General features: G+C 23.0%; 9 protein-coding genes across 9 annotated transcripts; 5 read left to right on the top strand and 4 right to left on the bottom strand.

Annotated features, from left to right (window-relative positions):
* Positions 1–566: 566 nt before the first annotated feature.
* PVVCY_0802700 (conserved Plasmodium protein, unknown function) lies at positions 567–917 on the top strand (the record flags this gene model as incomplete). The annotated part of the gene is made up of 1 exon (XM_008627070.2): positions 567–917. The coding sequence occupies one exon, from the start codon at positions 567–569 to the stop codon at positions 915–917; it is 351 nt and encodes a 116-aa protein (XP_008625292.2).
* Positions 918–1,701: 784 nt separating this feature from the next.
* Positions 1,702–2,436, top strand: PVVCY_0802690 (conserved Plasmodium protein, unknown function; the record flags this gene model as incomplete). The annotated part of the gene is made up of 4 exons (XM_008627069.1): positions 1,702–1,779; positions 1,897–2,003; positions 2,118–2,235; positions 2,350–2,436. The coding sequence occupies 4 exons, from the start codon at positions 1,702–1,704 to the stop codon at positions 2,434–2,436; spliced, it is 390 nt and encodes a 129-aa protein (XP_008625291.1).
* A 108-nt stretch (positions 2,437–2,544) lies between these two features.
* Positions 2,545–3,216, bottom strand: PVVCY_0802680 (conserved Plasmodium protein, unknown function; the record flags this gene model as incomplete). The annotated part of the gene is made up of 1 exon (XM_008627068.1): positions 2,545–3,216. The coding sequence occupies one exon, from the start codon at positions 3,214–3,216 to the stop codon at positions 2,545–2,547; it is 672 nt and encodes a 223-aa protein (XP_008625290.1).
* Positions 3,217–4,205: 989 nt separating this feature from the next.
* On the bottom strand, positions 4,206–5,416 carry PVVCY_0802670 (conserved Plasmodium protein, unknown function; the record flags this gene model as incomplete). Its single annotated transcript, XM_008627067.1, has 6 exons — positions 4,206–4,321; positions 4,424–4,599; positions 4,758–4,832; positions 4,971–5,081; positions 5,211–5,261; positions 5,355–5,416. The coding sequence occupies 6 exons, from the start codon at positions 5,414–5,416 to the stop codon at positions 4,206–4,208; spliced, it is 591 nt and encodes a 196-aa protein (XP_008625289.1).
* Positions 5,417–6,148: 732 nt separating this feature from the next.
* PVVCY_0802660 (conserved Plasmodium protein, unknown function) lies at positions 6,149–8,405 on the top strand (the record flags this gene model as incomplete). Its single annotated transcript, XM_008627066.1, has 3 exons — positions 6,149–6,253; positions 6,480–7,821; positions 7,945–8,405. 3 exons carry the CDS (start codon positions 6,149–6,151, stop codon positions 8,403–8,405), a joined length of 1,908 nt encoding a protein of 635 aa, XP_008625288.1.
* A 1,775-nt stretch (positions 8,406–10,180) lies between these two features.
* On the top strand, positions 10,181–11,224 carry PVVCY_0802650 (conserved Plasmodium protein, unknown function; the record flags this gene model as incomplete). The annotated part of the gene is made up of 1 exon (XM_008627064.2): positions 10,181–11,224. The coding sequence occupies one exon, from the start codon at positions 10,181–10,183 to the stop codon at positions 11,222–11,224; it is 1,044 nt and encodes a 347-aa protein (XP_008625286.2).
* Positions 11,225–11,650: 426 nt separating this feature from the next.
* PVVCY_0802640 (cytochrome c oxidase subunit 6B, putative) lies at positions 11,651–12,570 on the bottom strand (the record flags this gene model as incomplete). The annotated part of the gene is made up of 4 exons (XM_008627063.1): positions 11,651–11,706; positions 11,829–11,902; positions 12,103–12,206; positions 12,493–12,570. 4 exons carry the CDS (start codon positions 12,568–12,570, stop codon positions 11,651–11,653), a joined length of 312 nt encoding a protein of 103 aa, XP_008625285.1.
* Positions 12,571–14,145: 1,575 nt separating this feature from the next.
* On the top strand, positions 14,146–15,153 carry PVVCY_0802630 (phosphatidylserine decarboxylase, putative; the record flags this gene model as incomplete). Its single annotated transcript, XM_008627062.2, has 1 exon — positions 14,146–15,153. The coding sequence occupies one exon, from the start codon at positions 14,146–14,148 to the stop codon at positions 15,151–15,153; it is 1,008 nt and encodes a 335-aa protein (XP_008625284.2).
* Positions 15,154–15,826: 673 nt separating this feature from the next.
* PVVCY_0802620 (cytochrome c oxidase subunit 5B, putative) lies at positions 15,827–16,723 on the bottom strand (the record flags this gene model as incomplete). Its single annotated transcript, XM_008627061.1, has 2 exons — positions 15,827–16,282; positions 16,370–16,723. 2 exons carry the CDS (start codon positions 16,721–16,723, stop codon positions 15,827–15,829), a joined length of 810 nt encoding a protein of 269 aa, XP_008625283.1.
* Between the last annotated feature and the right edge of the window lie 1,218 nt (positions 16,724–17,941).

Genomic DNA, 17,941 nt, shown 5'->3' with positions numbered 1-17,941 from the left:
TATTTTTTATGTAAAATTTAAGTTTTTATTATATCTAATAAAAGTTTGCATATATAAATATACGTGCCTTTTTTAATTAGCCTATATCATTATTATTTGTATATTGTTATAATGCTTTATATGCACTTACTTTAGGATTAATAATAAATATATATAATAATTTTTGCCAAAACTTTTTAAAATATTATTTTTTTTTTCTAAAAAGTTCTCTTTCATAAAACATCATAATAATTTATGAAATGTTTTAGTATAAGAAAATAAAAAAAAAAAATAAAAAGTTGATATCTTTTTTGTATATTTAAGTTTTTATATAACTATTTGTTTCTTTTTGCATATATTAAGTTTTTATATAACTATTTGTTTCTTTTTGCATATATGATCACTTTTTTTTTTATTATATTTTCTATCCTTAGAGAAGGAATATATATAAAGTTACCCAAATGTGCAAATATAAAAAGCGACAAATTGTTTATGATATATATTAATAATAGCATGAATAACTACCTATTCAACCATTAGGTAAATTATTATTTTTTTTATATTTTTAAAAATTCAAACACTTCACAATGTCTACATTTCCATATACATATGACGAAGCAGTTCAAAATCAAATAGATGATGCAATATTTCAAGTAAACTTAGAAAACCATTTAAATATACACCCAGAAGAATTACATGATAAAATATTTAATAAACCTCCAGAAAATGGAAATAATGATAAGTTACAAAATGCCATTAATGTTGATAAAAAAATAGATGATCTAAAAAAAACCAAGCTTATAAATAAAAAATATACTGGGGTTTCAGTATCTGCTTTATTAGCATTCTCAGCTATTTATTTTGGAATAAAATTATTGGTAAATAAAATGAAAAAAAAAAACACAAACGATGAAAAATCTACTAAAGACACACAGTAAAAAGAACTTATTTATATTTTAGCAAAAAGAGCTTACTTATATTTTAGCAAAAAGAACTTATTTATATTTTAATTAAATTCAAGATAAACTAGCCTGGCATATATTCCCTATATATATATGCCATTTGCAGCATCCTAATTATTCTATTTTATTGTCTTTTACAGTTTTGATCACTTTTTTTTTGTATGTTAATACAATAGCATATGTATATTTGGTGAATTAAAATTTTGTTTATTTTTTGTTTTATAATTTATTTTTTTTTCTACATTCGATTTTGCTATTATCTTTTAAAATTAGTATGTAATATTATTAAACCCATCTTTATTTTTTTGTTTATTTTTGTTTTTACACAATTTTTGGTTGTTTTTGTTTTGCACAATTACAAAATGTAATAATATATTTTTTTAATCATAATGTAAATTTATATGTATTATATACTTTTATTTGATTTAAAAAATTATAAAAAAAATAAAATACTAAATCATAAAATGTCATAACAACATTTTACAAATAAATTACGTATTGCATATATCAAAAAAAACACGAAAAAAATATTTCAAATTATTTTACTATATATTTATTTATTATCAACTTATTATTATTTACTTTTTTTTTAATAAAAATAATAATAAAACAAATCATATAAATATTAAAGTAAAAATAAAATATAAAGCTAAAAATTAAATTAATACTTTGTGTTTCTTTTTATTCTGAACTGTTCATAATTTTTTTTTAATAAACTAGCTATTTTTAAGGGCTTTTTCATTTTGTTTTTAAATAAAATATGTCTATTAAAAATAATAAAATAACATCAAATGATAAGTCTACTAAGAAAAAGATAGTAGCAAACAACAACGATGAGGTTGGAAAGGAAAATAACAAAAAAAAAAATATAAATATATAATATACTTATGCATATCCTTTATATAAACAAAAAACTAATATTACGATTTTTATTTTTCCTTTTAAAAATATGCAGAATGACAGTTTTGATGACTTGGTTATAGGAAATATACCAAGTGAAAATGAAGGCATGAAAAAAAAAAAAAAACTACCTAGAATGGTTCAGATATCAAAAAGTTACAAGTAAACTTAACATTGATTATTAAAATAAGGAAGGATAGCAAATTTATGAAAATGTATTTTTCCATATTTTTTTTATTTATAAACATATTCATTTTTATGTTATTCCCTTTTCAGAAAATTGGAAAGAGAAAAAAAGGTATTAAACAATCTCAATTCGGAAGAAAAGGAAAAAGCAAAGCATCGTATGAACGTCCAGAAAGCCATACTTAAATCTAAAGGAGAGAAAGTTTATGTAAGTTGAAAATGCTAGAGCCATAATATATATATATAATGCATATTATGCCCTAAAATAACAATGTATAATATTGCTTATTTTGCAAATTTATTTTTAACTTGCACATTTTAGGATGAAAAAAGTCTCAAAAATCGAAAAAAAAACATTTTAAAAAAAAAAGAAAAATCACGAAAAAGATGGAGCAATAAAAATGATTAATAGTGTCACAAAATGTATGCTACATTTTGTGTAACACATTATTAATGGAATGAGAAAACCTCACAATTTTTGGAATATTTTAATTTTATGTACAGCTTGAAATAAAATTTAAAGGCCAAACGAATGAAGATAATTATTTACGTGAACAAAATATCCAACTTCGTTAGTTACTGGTTTATATAAATGGGGGGGTAAGAAAATTCGCTTTCTTGAAATAATGCCAAAAAGCACAATTGCCCACCATAAAATATGAACAATAAATAATATGAACCGGACAGGAAAAGAATTACATTCTGGTAATATCATCATATCAAGAGTTATAACATATAATTGAAATAAATTGAAAATATGAATAATTCTTATAATAGTTGGTATCGTTTTGCATAATAATCCTAAAATATAAATAAATAACGGTGAACTACCTGGATACATTTGGTTATTTTCTATATCTACCGCCAATGAGTAACCAATACATTTTATTAAATATATAATTCCAATCAAAATCCAAAAAATCGAAAAAACATAAACATTTGATGACGCTGCACACACTATTTCTTCTTGTATCCTTAATGAAAAATTAATATATCCTGATATAAATATTATCCCTCCAATTATGTAGCAAACAAATGTCCAAAAATAGTATGATATTACGCTTAAATTAAATATTTCATTGAAGAAATTATAATAGCAGTCTTCTGAAGTGTTTTCATATTGAGGCGTTTTTGTGCTTATATCACTACCATTGCTACTAGCGCTTTCGTAAGATTCGTCACTTTCCATTTAAAAAAAATGTATAAAATAACAAAGCCTTTATAACATATATGTGTGCAAACACTTTTATTCGTATGGAAATTATCAATTTTAAAGTCCTACTTCCATTTGTAAATTTAGCTATCCCTTCAAATAATTATGCATTGTTCATACAAAACCTGTCAAAAAAGTGGACAAAATGTGTGCAAAAGTATTGAAAAGGAAAAAAAAAGCTAGCTATATATAAAAAAAAAATAAAAAACGTATGAACAAAATCTTTAAATAATGAACAGGAATTAATTTTTTTGTCAATATATTTTTTTTTTTGACTATTAAAGCTAATTTTTATTGTTTACTTTTTTTGTATCTCATATTTGGTTTATTATTTTTACATTCTTAATTTGAATTTTGTATTTTTTTATATATAATTTTTAATTTCATCTTTTTTTCCAACTTATTTAATTAGTATTTTTTTTTGTTACATTTTTTGTCTTATTCTGGATTTTGAAAATCAAGAATTTTTAACAAATTTGTAAAACAAAAAATATTATTATTACACATTTTTTATATTATTTAAAAATTGTAAAAAGTTGAAAAGGTGTAAAAACAAATGAGAAAAATAAACACTTTTATAATAGTATAAATTATTTTTCTCCGAGTTCACTTAAAAAAAAATATATCTACACGAATACCCATGGTAACATTTCCATTTTTTTTCAAAAAAAAAATTAAAAGAAAAATAATACACAAAAAATAAATAAATGAATAAACAAAATAATGAATAAGTGGTAAACAAATTCTAAAATACTTAAAAATATCATAAGGGTATATGCATAGTTATATGTATAAGCCATGTATATGGCAAATAATTCGGTTATTTAAAAAAAAAAATTTAAGGAGACAACACTAACACCGGGTGAAATAATATAAACAAGTATATGCATATATATATATTAAATGTTTTAATTTCATTATATTTTATATCAAACTATTTGCACATTTGTTTTGTTTTAATTATCCTATATATTATTTTTCTTTATTGACTTTCTCATTTTTTTTTTTTCCTTTCGTGATAAGTTCTTGCCATATTGTTTTCCTTTGACCTTTTCGACTTTAAATTTGGTATTAATATAATCTAATAAAAAAAATATATTATATGTTGAAAATGGGTAAACAATGGATGTACATATTTGGGCATGTAAGTCATTATTGTTTTTATTATTTTTTATAAATTTACTTGTATGATTGAACAAGTATGGGATATCTATGGGTGTATAATAAGAGTCTATTAGTTTTGCTAAATTTTCTGTTTGGTCATGTAAATTGGATAATTCATTATTTTTATCTTCAGCTTTTTTTATCCCAATTAGACTAGGATTTTTTAAACAATCAAATTCACTTGAGTCAATATATCTAATAAATATGAATATAAAAAGGTTATACATTTAAATAATTATATTATTGATTATTATGTTGTCCCAATAAGACATAGATATAATAAATATATTTTAATTCATATAAGCATGTATACATGTCTGTTCAAAATAATTATGTTCTTTTCTTTTTATTACTCTTTTTCGATCAAGACGAAATGCACATTTTTCAATGAGGCTATTATGGGAATATGCTTATAAAACTTTTCATACCTACATAAAGAAAGCATCAATAAAGGAATAGTGACAAGTGCAACTGTAAGATGTATTTTTCATTTTATTCATAACGAACATAAAATGATATATGCACACAATATTTATTTCATTATTTATTATTTAATTTTTTATTACTGAATAGTTTTAACTAATATGATGGCTCTAATCATATTACGGTCTAAGCTATCTTTTATTTCGTCATGTGTTAGGAGCAGACTTACTAAAGGGTTTTCTTCATTAATAACTCTATAAATAATATAAAAATATGAATAATAGAAAGATAAACCCTTGTTTTTTTTGTTTATATAACATTTTCATATATCACTTATTTATTAAATAATATATTTTAATTTGTAAAATAATTTTTTTTTTTACTCGAATAGCAATTTAAGTAGTTTGCTACTTTTATCTTGATCTAATGGAGTTCTGTAAAAATATGTGAAATAAATTTCTATTATTTTGTATTATTAAAAAATAATTAAAAATATATAATTTTTTTATTCTTTTCTTTTTTATTACATTTCAACGTTGTATGGTGACTCCATTATTCTTTTAATTCTTGTTTTTGTTCGTTCTTCCATTTTGTATTTTTTTCGATATAAACATATAGAATTGAATTAAAAAAATAATTAAGCAAAAAACAGTGTGTGTGTAGGAGAAAAAACAACCATATATTAAAATTATAACCTTTTATAAGTTTTAATGTTTTGTTCTTAAGCTTGTGCATGTATGTATATAACTACTATACCATTTTATTTTTTCATTGTTCTGTGTTTTCCTATATCTATTTTTTTTTCCCATATTTTATACTTTACCAATATATATAATACATATATATTGTTATATTTTTTTTCTCTTGTTTTCACTTTCTATGGAATGGTGTCATTTTTCTCCTTTTCCATTTTTTTTAAATTTTATTTTTGCGCATTTATATTATTGCTTGTTCATACAAAATTGTTTTTTTTAATAATATGCATAAATTTTAGGAAATAAATAAATACATACATGCATACATAAATAGGTATGGATTTTTTATGTCGCTATACTTTCTCTTTTAATATTCCTTCCAATATTTATTAAAAAAAATTAATATAAAAAAAAGGGAAATATATAAAAATAAGCATATTAAGAACAAACAAAGGAACCAAAATAAAAACTAGCTAATTTATAATACATATTTATATATATTATATTTTTATGAACTGTTCATGTTTTTTTGAACTGTTCATATTTTTTTTGAATTTTTCAAAATTATTATTCTCATTTCACCAAATTGTGTCTCATTTTTTTAAAAAAAAAAGGCACATAAAAAAATGCTTGAAGAAAAAGATGGAGAAATTAAGTTTACAAACACTTTTTCTGCAACGGATGATGAGAGAGTAACTTCAGTGTTGGAATTTAACAAAATAAAAATTCAGGTATATATATCATATAAAAATATATATATAAATGCATATCTATTTTATAATATCCAAATTACGCTTATTGCTGTTATTATATATACAGTTGTAGGACTATAATCATTTTTTTTTCTATTTTCAATATATGTAACAGTAGAAATATTAATAAATGTGTAAACCTATGTAAGCTCGAAAAAATATGGTAAATTATGACCATAAATAAATTATGTACATTTTTTTTTAGGGGTATATAAGAAATATAAAAATAGAGGATTTAAAATACCTGAGAAGTATTGAAACATTAAATTTAGCAAACTTTTATTTATTATATTTTTATTTAAAAGACATATATTATATTTTTTTTCATTTTATTTGTGACCTAAGTAAAGAAAATCTAATTTCCCTAAAGAAAAAAGATGAAATAAAAAATTGCTTCATATTTAATACCACGATTGATAATTATGATACTTTCATAAGTTCACTAAAACTTTTATTTGAAAAAAATTCTGGAATAAATAAAAGGGGGGCTATATCGGATGCCCCAAAGGGGTCACTACAATCTGGAGATATAAATAGTAAGAAGGAAAAAAATGATGCAAATACAAGTGCAAATATGAAACAGTGGGGAAAAGGGAAACATGAAAAAAATGAAAAAAATGAAAAAAATGAAAAAAAGCAAATGACCGAGAGCGAAAGTAAAAAAGCTAGCTCTTCCCCATACGTAAACCAACTTTTAGACACAATATATACAGAGGATATAATGAAAAGATATAATATTGATAAATTAATAAATGATAAAATAAAAAAAGAAAATATATTTGAAAATAATTATGTTAAGTTGAATAATAATTTATCTATCTATAAATTATCATATCTATATTTTAATGACAAATTAAAACGAATAAGATTGGACTATAACTTTCATTTAATATTATCAAATAAAATTAGATATAAAAAACAAAATAGTAAACATTTTGGAAAAAAAACAAAACAAAATACAGCCATACTTGAAGATAGCGAAAAAAATTTCTTTCATATATATGAACGGCTATTTTTGTTGTATGTCTCACATTTTAAATATTATATTTTTTCCTTTTTCCTTTATTTCTATATAAAATATACAAATACTAATTATCGGCTTGATGGTAAAAACAATGAATCATATTATCAAAGTAATAATAATAAGAATAATAAGAGTTTTGAATTTTTGTATAACAATGATGATAATTTAAAAAATCTCAGTAGTGTTATATCTCACATTTTAACCTTTATAAATAATGTTTTAAATAATCTAAATGATTTATTAAGTGATAAAAAAATTTCTAATGATAAGGACAAATCATTACAAGGAGAAAATGCAGAACATAAAATATATACTACCAAAATAATTAATAAATTGTTAAGGCAAAAATTATTTTTCAAATATATTAAAATAGAACATATTGACCTTGCATTGTCATGTATTGTTTTGGTGAATATATATAGTCAGGATTATGCACATTCATATTTTTATTTATGTAATATTTATACTAACTTGATGCATGCCTTTCCAAAATACAACGCATCGATATCTCTATGGAAAAATTGTAAGGATTATTTTTAAATTATAATTTTATATTTCATAAAACTAAAGATATACCTCAATCAGACATTTTGTTCATTCCTCTAAATTGTTACATAATTATTTATTATTCTCTTTTTTTTGGCAGTGCGTCGAGCAAACTACTTCCGTTTCTTTGCGGACATGGAGAAGATATCCTTAATAGAACGATGTTCACTTTTTTTTAACTTGAAAAACATTAGATTAGATTATTTATATAGCATTTTAAAGTCAGCAAATAATAGGAATAGGTACTCTATCAATATAAAATTAATTGACGAATGCCTATATTTCCACAACATTGAAAGGACAACACATTTTTTAAATTGTTTACAAATACAAATAAAAAATGAAAAAATGTCTTTCAATATGTCTAATCGTGGATCTGTAGAAAACAATGATAGATGCTTTTTATTAGATAATAAAAATGAGTGTCTTCAAAATTTTTTTAAAACATATAAAGAGTCCATTGAGGATTATACTTATATTATATATCAAGAAAAAAAATTTGATCATCAAAAATGTTTTTCCAAATTTGACATATCCAATATAATTTGCTTTGGAATGTAATAGCTCGAAAATATAGCGATTTGACTTTTTTACATTATTTTTTTTTTTTTTTTTTGGCTAGTTGCACACACTTTTCGCTAGTTTAATTTAATCTTATGTGTTTTTATTTTTAAGTGAACCGCATTGATGCTCCACCTTTCCGATTACCTGTTTAAATAACTTATTTGTCTATATAAGTATATCAATTATTTTTTCATTCTTGTGTTTTTTTTTTGTACAAATTGTTGTAAAACGCGATATAACCATATTTTTATTTATTTAATTTTGCTCACGGACAAAGCATAGTTGTGAAAATACCATTTGCTAGTACATATAATATTCATTTCAACAAAGTGCCAAAATAGGTTTATATTAAATAGTTATAGTAACGATAGTAAACATGTAAATATAGGAAAAATATTCAAAATTTATGTAACAATTTAAGCAAAAAATCGAAAAAAATATATTATGTGTAATAACTATATAACTATAATTTCTATATTTTGCTATAATATTTTAAATATTATATGTCTTCTCTCTTGTAATTTATATTTGAGTCTTGATTTGGTTTTTTCCCTATTTCTACACAATAACTTGTTTCATTGTTATTTCCGGAATTATATATACATCGAGAACTTTTTAATTCCATATTTTGATTTTTTTCAATTTCATTTTTATTAATATTATTTCCATATAGCCACATATAATTAACAACATAAGGATCGGTTACACTATTATAAAACAAAGATTCTTTACTTTCCATTTTTTTTAACTACTTAATTTAATACTTTTTTTTTATCTTCTACAAAGAAAAAAAACAGCCAAAAATATTATTACTGTTAATATAAAAAAATGTATGTATAAAATGGCAATAAAATTATAGGGAAAAATATAAAAGCCATATGCTCATTAATTTGAATTTTTTTGAAAATCGTAAAGAAAACACTACAATACCAATAATAATATTAAATATTTTCAAACGTATTTCATTTATACATTTTTATTATATTTGTCTATTTTTATAATATTTATGTACCTAACTAAATGAGCGAAAAGGAGAAAAAAAAAAAATTTTATTTACTAGCCAAACAAAGAGCTAACTAAATGTGTGCATATGATAGATAAAAAAAATAATACATAATTATGGGTTCGCTATATATACATACGTAGAATTATGATATAATGCTTACACAAAATTGTCTAATAATATAGAAAGTATTTTTCTTTATTATTTCTTTAATATAAAAATAATGTAAATTATATATATATATTTTTTTAAATGTGATACATCCGCATAGTCTTACTCTTTTCCATATATATATCTGTCTATAGACAAATATATATCCCTTTATATGTACTTTTTTTTTTTTAAACTGGTATTACTATATTTATTTTTTTCTCTCATTATTAAAGAGGAATATATACTTTTTTTGTTTGTTAAATTTTTAAAAGAAAGAATAAAAAAACGTAATAATAATATACATTGTCAAGGAAGAATATAACCAACCAAATAATGAAAGGACAAATTTATGTTCTTTTTTTATTTTTATAAAATATTATTAATCGAAAAAAAAAGGGAATACAATACTATCCAAAGGTTAGATTGTTCATAAAAAAAAAGAAATCAAATTGTTCCCCTCTCTTGAACATTCTCTTTATCTCATTATGCTACATTCTTAATGCAATATAAAAATTTTAGCTTATTTTTTTTAAACTATAAATAAAACTAGACAAATGCTTTATTTATATATCTTGCTCTATGCTCATATTTTTTTCCATTTTAATCAATTCTATAGATGAATAAAGAAAATATGAGTGAACATGTCAAAAGGATTCTAGCGAAAAAAGAAAGAAAAAAACTTAAGGAAGAAAAGGAATTATATAATGCCACTAAAATTATTAGCTCGCAAAATAATGCTATGAGGAAAATAATAGCTCAAAAACAATCATCTTCCACTAGCTTTGTTGGTAAAATGAAAGACATAAATAAGGCATTTCCACATATTAGAACTAAAGATGATAAAAATTATATGAAAGAAAATCGAGTAAAGATTCTTGAAAAAGCTATACTTCATAAAAAGGTTCAGGAAGAAAAAGAGGAGCTAAAAAAAAAAATACCATTCAAAATGAAGAGGTTTGAAAAAATTACCTCAAAAGTGGCTGAACAGTTAAGGAAAAATGAAGCAAAAAATGAGGCGAAAAAGGAAATGGAGTTTTCAAGTGAGGTAGAAGAAGCAGAAGAAATGGAAGAGGTAGAAGAAGCAGAAGAAATGGAAGAGGTGGAGGAAGAAGAAGTAGAAGAGGAGGAAGAAGTAGAGAAGGAAGTGGAAGAAATGGAAGAAGTAGAGGAGGAAGAGGAAGAAATAGAAGAAGTCGAGGAGGAGGAAGAAGAAGCAGAGGTGGAAGAAGTCGAGGAGGAAGAAGAAGAAGCAGAAGAAGAGGGAGACGAGGAAAACTGCAAAAGGGAAGATGGGTATGGGAAAAGTGAACAAAATATAATAGATAAATTTCAAAAAAACACCCATTCCCAAAAAAATGAAAAAGGGAAAAAAGATAAATTTCATAAAAATTATGGAAAATTACCAAGTTATATTTTAAAAAAAAAAAAAGATATACCAGACGAATCAATGGATGCACCCCCAGGATATCGTGTTTTAAAAAATGATGAAAGAAATTATGTCTTAAAAGAATTACATTCTCAATTAAAACAAGTTAATGAAGAATATAAAAATAATAAAGATAAAGAAAAAAAAATTGATCTCGGAAAACAATTAAAAGAAATAAAAGAATCCATCGAATTATTTAGTACCCCTTATGTTGTTGTAGATGAAAACTTCTAGTAAACAAATGGAAGAAAAAAATGACAATTTTTTTTTTTAGTAAGCTAAGTTCCTACATTGAAAAAAGAGATACGACCATAAGATAATAAATAATGTTCTACAAATGATGATTAAATTGTGTATAAATATACATAGCTATTTTTAAATATTATAAAATTGGATGCATTATGTATAATTGAAAATTGTTGAAGTTTCCTTAATCGAATTATACCCTTATTTTACCACATCATTTCGCCATTTTCTTATGCTTGATTTTATTAATTTTTATTACCGATATTTTCTCGGCGATTTATTTTTTAATAATGCATTTTTACATGCAAATTACAAATTGAAAAAACGTAAAAAACGTTGTAAAAAAAGTTGTAAACATTTTTATGCTAAAAATAATCAAAAAGTTCTTATACAAAAAAAAAAAAAAATAATAATTTACTGTCTTAAATGAGCAGTTAGACGGTCGGGCATAGTATCCATAACACATGTCCCTAAAAAGGAATAAAAAATATATCATAATAGTGTCCATATATAAAAGATAGCATGATAATGTTTCTTTTCCCTTCATATTTCTTTCTTCTTTTTCTTCTTTTTAAACATTTTTTAAATTTACCTTTTTGTCTTTGGTCATCCCATTCTTCAAGCTGCTCGACAGTACAAGCGATTTGCGCTCGATAGTATTGAAATCTGAAAAAAAAAAGGCCGAAAAAGCCGAAAAAGTCGAAAAAAATATGAACAGTCATAAAAAATAGGTACAGTTCATAAAAAAATATGTATAATTCATAAAAAAATATGTACAATTCATAAAAAAATATGTACAATTCATAAAAGATAGGTTGCTGCACACACACATAAACAAGTGTACATGCCACTTATCATGTTCTCACTTGCAACGTGGGTCATCATCTCCAAGTTCTTTTGCACAACGACAAAACATCGTATATCGATAAGCACAATGATTGAATTGATTCATTTGCAAAAATCTTGGATCCTGTTAAAAATAAAAAATAAATTATAATAGTACATATGTATAGAATTTATTTTTTTTTATATTCCATTCTTAGAAAGATTTATTATGAAAAAATTGTATTAGCAAAACATGATTATGGCAAAAGATAAAGAAGAGGATGGTATGAAGTTAATATATCTTTATGGACAGTTGCTATAAAAGTATAGCATATATGTAAACAACTTCCTCATATATAACATATTTTAAATAAAATACTTTGGATATATAGACAAATAATGCATATTAATTTTTATTGATTTATAATTACACTACTATGAGGATTTTGGGAAGTTATCTCATCATAATTTTTCATAAATTTTTGATTTAAATTATTTGAGTCAGTCATTTTTAATAACTGTACTTTATTATATATATATAATTATATTTTATTATTTTATACACACGTATTTATTTCTCATTGTAAAACTTTAACATAAAAATTTATATATTGATAATATAATTGTAAAATTAAGGATTATTATAAATATATTATTTCATTAATTTTTTACGATATTTATAAGCATATTATTTTTATCCAACTTTGTGTATTGCATATATTTATTTTTATTAAAACCGGAAAGGGGAAAAAAATAAAAATAAAAATATTCTATACAGCATATATCATATGACTATTTTTACTATAATTGTTTTTTATTTCTGTTATACCATTTTGTATTTGTAATCACGATATATTTTTTTTTTCCTTTTTTTTTGCCTTTTTTTTTGCATTTTTTTTGCATTTTTTTTGTTTTTATTCTTTTTTATTTTTCTCAAATTCTTTCATTTGTCAATCGAATTTTACAATCGATAAATTTGAATCAAATCCATGTACTTATTTTGTTTGTTTGCTTTCATTTTCAAAGTTTATATAAAAAGTGAAAAACAAATTTGAGAGGTAAGGTCTATCTCGACCTATATATACAAATATATATTATCATGCAATTATTTACTTATTTGTTTCATACAAAAAATTATAAAATAATCTTTTATACTATATATGCTTAATTTAGTATATAATAATATATAGTTTTATTTTTACCATTCTTTGGATTTTTTTTTTATTTATTTGAAAATATAACTATGAAATTTATGCCTTTGTAGTTGACTTGTTATGACATATTTTTTCTCTCAACCAGATTAATTCATTATTTTATTTTTTGCGTAATCTTTCTAATATGATTTAATATAATCCTTGTAGCGATTATATAGTACATGCTTATATATCCAATTTATTTAATTTCGGTTTTATAAATAAAACTGTATTTATCTATTTTTTTTATATTCAAATAATTTGCAATTTATACTATATAGCGAACTTATTTTTGGGTTGTACATATACTGTTTTTGTGTCATTTTAAAAGTAGTCACAACTTGTTTTATTGTGTGGGTAAACAAAATTTTTAAACAAACCCCCTGAGCAGTACAACCGAATTGCATTCAGGGAAATAACCCCACAAAAATTCGAGATTGTTTGTAAAAATTAAGTAGTACTATTGTTTATTTATTTTATTTTCAATTACTTTTTCAAAATACATATACCATCGCATTTACTCACCATTTTGTACTCTTGAGGAAGATGCAGTATAAAGACAAATCGGATATGCTCGTTTTCAAACGCAGTCATTCTCAAATTGCATAGATATAGAAAGTGTAGCGAAATAGTGAACTAGCGAAATAGTGAAATAACGAAATAGTGAACTAGCGAAATAGTGAAATAACGAAATAGTGAACTAGCGAAATAGTGAAATAACGAAATAGTGAACTAGCGAAATAGTGAAATAACGAAATAGTGAAATAACGAAATAGTGAAATAACGAAATAGTGAAATAACGAAATAGTGAACTTGTGAAAATATCGACTTGACAAAATGGCGGAAAATAAAAATAAAGGAAAATTTTCAACAGTTTTCAGAAGTAAATATATGATAACAAGTATAACATTGTTTTCTATAATATTAATGTTTCAATATAAATATCATGAAGTTTTATCAGTATATAATAATGATATAACGGTACATCAAAGTAGTAAATTATATTTAGCTCGTTTATTATTTGGTAGAACAAGAAGCAGAATAACTGGGAGATTGTTAGATATAGAAATCCCACATGGTTATCGATTATTTATTTATAATCTATTAATAAAATATATGAGTATAAATAAAAATGAAATAAAATATCCTATAGAGTCATATAAATCTATAAGTGAATTATTCTCAAGATATATTAGAGAAGAGACTAGACCTATCGAAGATATTAGTGAATATTCAATAATTAGTCCATGTGATAGTGAAATAGTTGATTTTGGTGAATTAAATCAAAATTTAAATAATGTAAAAGGTATAAATTTTAATGTTGAAACATTTTTAGGTGTTAATTTACAAAAAAAATATAATGATGATACAACCAAGTTTTATTATGCTATTTTTTATTTAAGCCCTAAAAAATATCATCATTTTCATGCTCCATTTGATTTTGCTTATAATATGAGAAGACATATATCTGGTGAAGTATTTCCATTATTTAAAGGAATGTTTAAATTTATAAATAATATATTTAATATTAATGAACGAGTTATTTTAGGTGGGGAATGGAAAGGAGGTAAAGTATATTATGCAGCTATTAGTGCATATAATGTCGGCAATATAAAAATAGTAAATGATGATGAATTAATTACTAATAATTTAAGAACACAATTGTCATATATAGGGGGTGATATTGATACTAAGTTTTATGAAACCCACAAAAAAGTAGAAATAGGTGATGAAGTTGGTGAATTTAAATTAGGGTCATCTATAATACTTATTTTTGAAAATAAAAAAGATTTTGTATGGGATGTTAAAGAAAATCAATCTGTTTCAGTAGGTCAAAGAATTGGTGGCATTAATATGCCAGTGCCTCCTAAAAATAAAGTAATTAAAATTAAAAGTTGAAAATTTGTGCAATCCTATATATATATATATATATGGATTCAAACCATAAAGCAGTTTGAAAAGCTATGAGCAGTAGTCGCGATCATGATAGTGATAACTGTTTGTCTCACACCCTTTCCCTGCATCTATTTATGCAAAACATTTTTCCTATAGTTAAATCGATTCTATTTTTTGTATTCCAAAAATTGGAAAAAAAATTTTTAATTGGCAATATTGCACTACCATCCTTGTAGTCATTTTTTTCAAATTGCATTAAATATATAATTAACAAAAAAATTAAAATATTTAGTATATTTACATATATACTTTGTTTCTATGTACATAACCTTTTTTTTATACAAACATTTTAAAACTTTAAATATATACATCTAAATTTGATTAAATTTATATGAGGAAAAGAAAGACAACATAAGTGTCGCTTCTTCACGAATGCAATGGATACCCATAGGTCTTTCCTGCATTTCTGTTAAAACATTTGGAATATTCTTATTCAAATTGGGTTTATTCGCATTGCGAAGTTAGGTGAAAAAATAAAAAAGTAAAAAAATATAAAAATGAAGGAATAAAAAAATGATGGAATAAAAAAATGAGGCAGTAAAAAAATGAAAAAATCGCGTATGTGGGTTTTCCATTTGGTGCGGAATGCCATTTAGCCATTTAGACTTTTTACAACTTACGCCGCAACGTTTTTAGGTTTTTCATTTCCCCATTTCCCTTCAAGAAACATTTGCCTGTAAGTAACATTACCTACTGGCCATCGTACATATTGATCATCATTATACATTTTCATATTTTCCTCTATTAAATTTAAATCAAAAGTGTCGTCAACATCTGGGTCGTTTGGAAATGGGTCGTTACCATCTTCTAGTGAATATAAAACTCTAACATGCATAAAAATTTGATCACATTCACCACAACGATATAAAAACCCTTCTCTACATCTAAAAAATAATGGAACATGTTCATTTTCACCTGTACCTCCTGTACAACAAACTACTCTCTCTGTATGCACACTTGGTACTATCACTGGATTTTCTATAGTTCCAAAAGGGCCAACAAATGGGGATGATTTTAAATACTCGTAAAATTCGAGTAAGGCTAACATATGCTCGTTGTCAGGGTTAGCTATCTGCAAAAAAAATAAAATAAAAAATATGAGACAATATAAATAACTAATGCATAATTGCAAAGATTTTGGTGAGAGATAGAAACGGACCTGCATCCCAAGGTCAACAGCTAGCTGTTTATATGATTTTTTAATAAGTTTTTCATGATTTAATAAATTGCTTTCACTTCTTATTTTCCAGTACCAATAACTTTGAATAAAATCATGGTTTTTTTTATCACTAGTTAATATTTCATTTATATTTTCAGGAAACGTATCTAATGGTAATTCATAATCTTCTGGTAATGTTCGAGTAAAATGTAAGTATGTTCTTTTTTGTGTGTAATTAATTATTTCATTTTTTCCAACTATTTTTGTTTTGTTATATATATTAAATATATTTCTTTTATTTATATTTCCAAACTGCTTGAGCGGCACACTTCTTATTATTTTATTCAAAGTCATGTTGGTATATCTTCATACATATAGAAAAAATTGTTTTTTCAAAAAATAAGTATATTATCTCTCTATTTTTTTTTGATAAACTGTCATATGTATGTATAAGTATATGCATATGTATATGCAGATTATATGTACATATTATGGGTAACTCAAAACATACTGTCTCAATGTTTGCTTTAAAAAGGTAAATATTTAGATATACTACCAAATAAGCATTGTACTAAATAGTTAGATATAATTGCCATTCATTTTGTATGAACATATTTTTATATGTATACGTAAAAATAAAAGTTGTGTATCAAATGGGGATGTATAAGTATACCTACAAAAATACAATTAGCGAATTAAATTTCCAATGCTAGATTTTTCATAACTTAAAAAAAAGAAAAAAAAATTATAATATTATTTTTTATCACTTAAAAAATATATATGAATAGTATTACACTAGTTTAATCGTCATACATACACGTTATTTTTTTTCAACTAACACTAAAATAAAATAATGTAATATTAAGCTAAAAATTAATTGTATGTAATTGCAGTAAAATATAATGAAATAAAATAAAGTGACGTGACCCAATATATACATATATTTTAAAAAAGAATAATTTTATTTTTATTTACATATAAAAAAGAGGAAGTAATATTTTTTTTTTTAATTTTGTGTAATCTTAATAGTATTATATATAAAAAATAAACTATACAGTTTTATGCCATGATACATATTGTGTATATATTTTACTATGTTTTTTTTTTATGTGTATCGTGTATATAATTTTTATAAATGGAATAATTTGAATGAGCTTCCTATTTTTTTTTTTAAACCCATTGATAGCTCATATAAAACATTTTTATCAACAAAACAATAAATAAAAAAAAAAGATGAAGATATATTTTTTGTAAAAAAAAAAATATCAATCCACACCTATTTGTATATCCATTCTGTGCTTTATAGTTTTTTTTTCAAATTTTTTTTTCAAATTTTTTTTCCTAATTTTTTTGTGTTATATCCAACCCATTGATCTACTAATTAAATAAAAAAAAAGATAGACTAACATTGCATAAGACTTAAAAGTATTTATATCCATCGCTTTGATTACAATTTTTTCCGTTTTCTTTTACAACACATAATACTTAAAAATTTAATTAAAATCTTCTTAACTATTTATATAAAAACAACAATACAAATTTTTTTGTCTACTTACATCATTAAAGTTTATG

This window comes from Plasmodium vinckei (genome assembly GCF_900681995.1).
Source record: "Plasmodium vinckei vinckei genome assembly, chromosome: PVVCY_08".
Classification (NCBI taxonomy): domain Eukaryota; phylum Apicomplexa; class Aconoidasida; order Haemosporida; family Plasmodiidae; genus Plasmodium; species Plasmodium vinckei.
Note: the sequence above shows the minus strand (reverse complement) of the source record. Positions and strands in the feature narration are given on the sequence as shown.